This window comes from Patiria miniata, unplaced genomic scaffold, assembly GCF_015706575.1.
Source record: "Patiria miniata isolate m_02_andy unplaced genomic scaffold, ASM1570657v1 HiC_scaffold_3, whole genome shotgun sequence".
Classification (NCBI taxonomy): domain Eukaryota; kingdom Metazoa; phylum Echinodermata; class Asteroidea; order Valvatida; family Asterinidae; genus Patiria; species Patiria miniata.
In genome coordinates this window covers 25,491,885-25,500,179 of record NW_024037069.1, presented here as the reverse complement: position 1 = coordinate 25,500,179, position 8,295 = coordinate 25,491,885, and the positions used below count along the sequence as shown (strand labels likewise).

At 41.6% G+C, this 8,295-nt stretch overlaps 1 protein-coding gene across 2 annotated transcripts; it reads left to right on the top strand.

Annotated features, from left to right (window-relative positions):
• Nucleotides 1–6,918, top strand: LOC119736962 (homeobox protein caupolican-like). 2 transcript variants are annotated; one of them, XM_038211009.1, is made up of 7 exons: nucleotides 1–299; nucleotides 848–1,096; nucleotides 1,713–1,780; nucleotides 2,192–2,538; nucleotides 4,231–4,878; nucleotides 5,577–5,667; nucleotides 6,198–6,918. In XM_038211009.1, exons 1-6 carry the CDS (start codon nucleotides 249–251, stop codon nucleotides 5,597–5,599), a joined length of 1,386 nt encoding a protein of 461 aa, XP_038066937.1. In that variant the 5' UTR covers nucleotides 1–248; the 3' UTR covers nucleotides 5,600–5,667; nucleotides 6,198–6,918. The 2 variants fall into 2 exon arrangements, with proteins under 2 accessions (XP_038066937.1, XP_038066938.1); XM_038211010.1 differs by lacking the exon at nucleotides 1–299 and adding an exon at nucleotides 423–445.
• Nucleotides 6,919–8,295: the final 1,377 nt, after the last annotated feature.

The following is an 8,295-nucleotide window of genomic DNA, read 5'->3' as shown; positions in this document are numbered from 1 at the left end:
ACACCAATTAAAGCTGGATAGTAGTGAAAATCGGTTACTATACCTCAGCAATCCAATCAATTACACTCTTCGAAGCGGTTGCGCTGGACGTCTCTCTAAATATTCGTGACGGACTTTAACTACCGGTGGTCAGTTTGGCAGTCAACCATTACTGCGTCCAGTCCAAGAAATAAAACAAGAAACCGGAGCTTTTCTTTGATGCTGCTCTCTGTCTATTCTACAAATTATAAATAAAACTGAGGATCGTTATGTCAACATTGACGCAGTTTGTTGGCATTTCACACCAACTTGGCAGTCAGGTGAGTGTTTACATTGTTTACAGACCGAAAGTGCAGTCAATGATTCGAAACAGTTCAAGAGCACAGGTCCATGCTAAAAAAGACTAGTGTCGAAGTGAAGTGGGGTTTGATGCACTTCAAAAAACCTGGTTGTGTAGATCATGAAGGTAGGAATATAGATGTGATATGCATTTTTGATTTGCCTCCAATGTAAAATGGAGCAGATGTATTAGACATGTCCTAACTTTTGCCAAATATAACATTTGACGCAATGATTGCAAGCCTGCTTTGGCGGTATTTGTGGGTCTTGTTTAAGCATGCGAAAGTACACGTGTGTACATCAAGTGTTTTCCGAATCTGTTTCAGTGTTTCGTGGCACATCGATTCCTGTATGTAAATTTTTTGTCAAGTTCCGACTACCGCTTCAAAATATCGGAAATATTGGTTTTGTTCTGGGTAGCGTGTGGAAACTTCAAGCAAGGTTTCCCCCTCAATTTCTATAATAAATTGTCAAAACATACGCAACAACAAAGAAAACGTACAGCTACTGTTTTTGATGTCCGGTACAGCTTTCTCCGTTGACTGCAACTGCACCTGTGAGCGCACGGCAGTGCCCCGAGACAGGTCGACCGGTGATGCTGGATCCCCGTACCGGGCAATCGGTGTGTTGTGCCCCGGCGGAGAGTCGCCCAGCCACGCTGCTTCACCCAACCGTGATGGCGGCCTCGCATCACGGAGTCCCCGCAGGAATGTACTCTACCGAGGCAAACTCGGTCCCGTACGGGGCCGATTCGCCGATGTTCTACCCACAAGCAATGGTACGATTATGTCACTCATAATTTGGTGGAAAATAAAAAGATAAGAATTGGCAATTATGGTATACAGGTTTAAAGACAGACGTTGTTTTTCTCTACCTGTATTTTTTTCTGGCCGAAATTGCAAAAATAGTTCTCAGTCGGTCCCAATTAAAAAAAAAACAGTATTAAATACTGGGTTTTTTTCACATGATCTTTCAGTCCAAATTTGTTGTATTTGATTATGTTATGATGAAACAAGTAGCGCCACAAAACTGCAATATTCCTAGTGTACTAAAAGTGCCAACATTTTTATGTAAAATAATATAGTGCATTTTTGACGGTGCTAAAATTCGTGAAACCATTAGAGCAACACATGTACATGTGCTAAATCTTTGCTAGAAACTTAAATCTGTCTAAATTTGCACATTATTAATATTAGATATTGACATATAAGATTCATAATCATGAAAGTGTATAAACGATTGTCGAATCACGCTGGAACGACATACCCACGTATTTTTTAGAAATGAGATAAAATCGAACTTTTTTTCCTATGGTACAATTTACCACGAAGTTTTGTCAACTTGGTGAACGATGTTTGTAATTTTCAAACTTGTCTTTGTAATTTTACTCACAGGCAAGCGGTAGGGCTATGTGTTATCCGTACGACCTGTTGCCGGCCCAATATCCATACTACGGCGATGGGTAAGTTGTGATTCGTTTTTATTATGTTAGAACATTTTATCATGATTTAATCTTAATGTAATGTAAAGATTGTAAAACTACAATGTTAAATGTAATGTTAACTTGTTGAAAATTTATTATTGATCTGAACTTGTCTCGAATCCAACGATTTCATGTGGTGGAGACGCCGTCTGTACGGCCACGTTAACATTGTAATTGTCTATAGCTCACAAAGTTGATTGTTCGGTTTTTGAGGTGTTTTTTTTTAATGTTTACCCAACTTGATTTTCTTACCTTTTATAACACATTTATGCCATTGTCGGAAGGAAATTTTACTCAATTTTGTAGGTTTTATTCCAGTTATTATTCCCGTAACAACAAACATACTTAGTAGTGATTATCACCCGAACACATTTTTGTGGTATTATGCAGTTATGGCGCGATGGATCTGAACGGCGCCAGGCGCAAGAACGCCACCCGCGAGACGACCAGCACGCTGAAGGCCTGGCTGTACGAGCACCGCAAGAACCCGTACCCGACCAAAGGCGAGAAGATCATGCTGGCCATCATCACCAAGATGACACTGACCCAGGTCTCCACCTGGTTCGCCAACGCCCGCCGACGCCTCAAGAAGGACAATAAGATGACCTGGTCGCCCCGCAGCGGTGGCGTCGATGATGACGACCGGAAGGAAGGCTACGAGTCCGGGGACGGCGAGGATCGTGACGATAGAGACGACGGTCTTGGATCAGACCTGGAGAGTAGCCACAATGACCAATGTAAGTTCCTTAGTTTTCTCTCAATTCGTTGTCTAGTTTCCTCCGACAAAACTTTTCAGATCTTTATATCGCCAACCTCTTCAGATTTGGAACAGTATTATAATTTACACAGACATGCAGAGAAATTTCGTGTTTAAAATATCCAGGGATCTCTCAACCCGAACTATTACATCAATATTTTAAGGTATATTCAATTACGTCACTTCGATAGTTTTGGTATCCCAAATTTGTCCTTTCTGTTGTTGAGAAAAATGATATGTTTAGACGTTTCTATAATAATAACAACCGCCTGGTACCAAGCATCAGCAATGCTTTGTTTTATCTCTGCAAATAAATGATGAAAGTTATTAATATTCTCGGACATCAGAGATAATTTTGTTCTTCCTGCCTGTAGTATGACCGCATCGCAAAGTGCACTTTACCGGTTTTGAAAAAAAAAACTCCCGTGTTTTTTTGTGTCTCATGACCATAAAGTCTCAATTGGGCAGAATTTGCGAAAATAAATTTTTCGTTAGCATGAGAGCGTGTCAAATAAGCCGCACTTGAGTAGGGGTCTGATCCGGGCGACGGGCGGAAGGCTTGCTTCCGCTCGGCTGGGCTTCCTTGGCCGTGGCTGGCGGCCCGCGTGAACCCCCGAGGCCAGCTCGGCCCAAGTAGCTGCAATTTTCAATGGCACGGTCAATATTTATTGCCATCACGAGTGAGGATTTCCTGACCAAAATCGTCTCGGATTATTCCCTCCCCAGCGTGTGCCGATAATAGAATGAGATTTTTCTCGAGTGGACTGCGTTTATAGGGCTTGAAAAGTCACCTAAAAAATGGACCGGTATAGATGACGGTGTTTGTGTTGCAATGTGAGGTATCGCAACGTGTGTTTCAGTAGCGGAGACGACACAATAGTTTTCATTTACCCGAAAAGGGAAACGATAAATCATTACACCGGCAGCCCTGGACCTATTGATTCGTTCCGATATAATAATGGTCTGTTTTAATGCAACAATATATCAACAACGCCACCTTAATGACAACATAAACGGGATGACGCTATACACTTCGTGAAAGTAATTAACGTGGTGACACATTGTTTATAGACTACCAATAATTTTGAGTGACTCATGGTTACTCAGACGAAGCACTGAAAACGCGCGGCCTTTTGCTTTGGTTGTTTTGTTATGGTTGGGTTGTTTGTTTGCTTGTTTGTTTCTTACCGCGGTCATGAGGCCGAATAAAAAAACATGTTTCTCGTCCGGGTTTTTGAAAAAAGGAGGAAGCGGGGCTTTTTATTTTTTATTTGTTTCAAGATGACCGCCATTTAAAAATTTCCTGCAACCGTTGGTGTTCCACTGTTCAAAGACACTTTTAAAATGAAAGATAAGTTGGACAAGAGAACTGAACATATTTACAGTGTCATTTAGACTTGTTTTGGTCTACAATTTATTTTCCGATGAATTTGTAGACTTTTCGGTGTATTTTTACTGCATTTTTCAAAAATAAAAAAATAATAAGAAATCCAGGCGGCCTCCAAAAAGGAAGCGGGCGGGGACGAGAAACATGTTTGTTTTTTTACTTCGCCTTATGACTGTTGAGTGGAAAATTATGTCTTTCTTATGTTAAAACAGAATTGGATAAGGATTCTTAGTACATGTACTTGGATTTCATTAATTTTTCCCCCATTTTTTTCCAAATTTTTAGTATCAGATTTGGAGGAAACGCCAGACAAAGTTTCAGAAGAATTGAAAGATGGAGACTTTCCTGTAGACTGTAGCAGCAGTAGCCATGTAGGTTTAGCGCGTATTGAGCCGAGGGTACCGGCTGGGTTTGTGGGTACCAACCCGGACAGAGACTCTGTGAGTATCACGGTGGACGATGAGGAGAACAGCCATCATCATAACCATCATCCTCATCGGTCCAGGGAACTTTGTAGTAGCCCCCTCTGCCACCGGAGGAGTCCTAGCCCCGCCCCTCTGGCGCCCTCAATGATCCGAGCAACCTGCCGACCTACCTCCAGATCCCCACCGTGCGAGAAACCGCTGCCGGCCTCGCCGCCCCGGCAGGCCGAGAAACCCAAGATCTGGTCGCTGGCGGAAACGGCGCTGTCCAAGGAAAACCCCGAGCGGTTCGTGCGAGTACCGTGTTACAACAGCATCACGAGCCGGTACGCACCCTACAACTCCCCCATGGACTCTGCTGCAGGGCTTGCCATGAAGCGCCTTACGGCCGTTGCACAACATCACCAATCTCCGTACATCAGCCAAGCACGACCCGTCGGCCAGACTGCCAGCACATTGCCGTCTTTCATTCACCCAAGCTTTGCAACTGTCGATCTCCGCCAAGAAAAAGGTAGGTTCATTTTTCAACACGGCATTTACTTCTTCATTCTCTTAAAACCTTTCAGTTTTGTAGTCCAAACGGGGCTATGTCTTGGTCATTTATGATAAAATAATAATTGTCCACAAAAATTGTGGACTTGGCAACATTCACATTTAGCGAAATTTACCTATGATGTTTTCTCCGAGAAATCAGTCCCTTAGGGTGCGAGGCAAGGGCGCCGTCCGAGAAGTTTACTTTCGGTCGCTCGGGTATCAACAGTTCAGGTCTTAGTTTCTCACTGCGAATCAAACGATCGTTAATCACAGTGACACTTGCTGCAATTGCTCAACGACTATCAGTCCCCACGCGCACACAACCAGTCAAAAGATATACCTTGTTGAAGTTCACACCGCTTAAAAGAAACACTAATAAAACTTAACGCTGAAAGTTCCTGCTGGAACGATAAAAACACCTGTTTTCCAAGCGGGGTGTTGGCCGGGCGCTAGAGCCGAAATCACCCTTCGCAGTTCTCCCTGGCGTCCGGTGATTCGAACACCAAGGGAAATAAAACTTGAAGCGTCGCGTCCATTGCGCTTCTTTTTACTCATTTTGATGAAAATGCCGGCTTCAGCGTGAAGTCAATTTCAGCTGCTGTCACCCTGAGCTGTTACTTCTGTTAAAATAAAAGTTTACCCCTTGTCTGTTTGGCTTTTTATTCACCTCTCCAGCGGCCAGGTTCAGCGCGACATAACGGCGGTCGATGAGAGGCTGACGGGCCGATAAGGGGCAGCTTCCTAGCCGGTGTCGAGGCGATAAGAGGTAAGGCTGATTTCCCTCCCATTTCACTCCCGTACTCCAGGCACACCTGCAGCGGTACCGTGCCAAAGCACCTCTCTCGTGACTGGAACAAAGCGGCTTCGCACCCCTCTAAGACAGACCCGTCACCCCTCAAAAAGAATGACTGATGTCCCGAAATAGGGGGCAGATGCAACTTAACCAATTTGGTGTTTAGTGTATGAATTCAAGTGGCAAATTTATTGGTTAAGAGCTTTTACAACCTGTGAAATTTTGCGGGAGAATATTTTGTTTATTTGACGTCTTCCGTGAAGTTCGTACTACATGTATTAGTCATTTGTGACTGACCTTTTGCTGTGCACTTTAGTGCGTTTATCTAGTACTATCCCAACACAATGTAACCACAATTTGCACACATTGCAGTTGCAAATACACAAGATGAAGAGTTGAAAAAAATAGCGAAATGTTGATGATGTTTTCAGTGTGATATTAGATTTAATGTGCTGATTTCTTTACTTAATGTTTTTGTACTCGCTTTTTCCCCTGTCATTTAGATATGCCTCGGACATGTGATAGACGAACGTGGATTGACCTCACCCGTGGTTGACATTGAAACGAACTACCGCCTTAGATACAACGATCAGGTGTACATGAAATAGCCGTTGATATTACGCTGACACCAACAAACTTTGCAGGAAAATTAATGCCTTAAAACATTTTCAAAATGTTTCAAATTTCAAAACTTCGTGGAAGGAATAAGTGCAGTATTAACTGATGAAATAAAAATGGAGTTTCAGTCTCTCGGAAAAGAACTGCGACCCGCAATGTTTTACAACATAAAACGATATGAACTGATAGTTCAGATTACATAAAAATAAGTGGCAGACTAACAAAGCTCATCCCCCCCCCCCAAAAAAAAAAAACTTTCGCTCTAAAATGTTGTTCAGAAGTGTTTATTTCTTTCTTGGGTGAGGGTCTATTAAGTTTTATCCGGCTTTCTGTTGACTGTTCTTGTAAGTTTATCGTCATATGATATTGAATTGAAAGGAACGTTAATCTGTGGGTAGTTGTTATTTTGAAATTAGGAACCTAAACCTTGACGCTTGTTTCCTTTGGAGAAATACAAACTTATGTAAAATGTACTTTGTGGAAAAATAGTTTTGTTTATTGCAGAAAGATTCATGTTTTCAGTGTTAAATTATGTCTTTTAAAAGTCATTGTTGAATATTTTGATTCATAAATTATATTAAAAGTATTATAGTATCGTTGAAAAAATTTGTGTCTTATTTTGAATTAATTTATCATATTCTTACAGTATTTTTCAATTAACATCTTGACCTTATCGTGGCATATGAAAAGTGAAATGTGTGCTGCGTCGTCCTGCATTGGTTACGGTATAAGACGGACCCTTATTCCTTAACACCAATTTCGCCAGTAGTTATGTGTGTGCAATACATTCATGTTTAACAATATGGGGCAACTGGCATGCCGTATGGAAAAACATGTAATGGAATATAACTCATGCATGATATGTGTTTCTGATAGTTTAAGAATCATGGTTTGCCATGAAAAGACTGGTTTGTACTTCATTTCTGTTGTGCGCTGCGAAAATCACAAGTTGGTGAAGGAAGGGCGCAACGGACTTTCGGTAGAAGAATGGATAAATCTTCAAATTGTTGAACGAATTTTTACTGAGGAACAAATTTTGTGCAGCTAGTCAAACTATTTGACATCCCGTTTTGGTTAATTTTATTGAAATTTTCGATGCTTTTCCTGACAACACTGAGGGCGCTTTTGCTGTGATATCATTCTAGGAAGGCACTGTTCAGTTTAGGGGTTTTCTGTTAAAATGTGAACCCAATAATGTGCTCGTCGAAGACATTTGTGAGAAAAGGTTGCTCATAATTATTGACTGACTGTCATGTACTGACACAACAACGAATCACCAAAGAAAAGAAAATTGACGACAGCAAAATATTCAAAATTCTGGCAACGTTTGGTGCTGAAATAGCCGCAAATTGAAGTTTCTGTCTAAAACAACATCACACTTTTGCTCATGAACATGGAAATTCGCATTAGCATAAAAACATAAAAGGCGCCAAAATTACCTGAAGAACGGAAAAGTGAAAATTGAAAATAAGGTTAAAATGAAACACAAAGGTGCATTTTCAAGGGTTGCATTAAAAAAAATTACATATGCATTTATACATGGGTCATCCTCACAATTAGAAAGAACACACCATTACGTACATTCAGTTGCAACAACGAAAATTGAAGGGAGGCATTGGTTGGCGTAGATGATGGCGGGCTTTTCACAACACACATCGAAACTTTTAACAAGATTATTGGGATTTAGACTACATGTATTCAGAGCACGCAATCACTGTACATTTTGTACACGATGAGGCCCCCTTCAATGGCGAAAGCATTGTGCCAGCTATAGTACCAAGCAACGGCCCTGTTTGATGGGTTATCTGAACGGTAGCTGGCACAGTGTTTTCTCCATTATAGGGGGCCTCCGTCAGAGCGTGATCGGATTGGTTTATAAATATACCTTTGTAAAGGGAGGAGTGGACCATGAAGTTTTCAATGTGGCACGAAAGTAGGTCGAGGAACAACATGGATTGTGTTAAACATGACACGGTCTTCCTC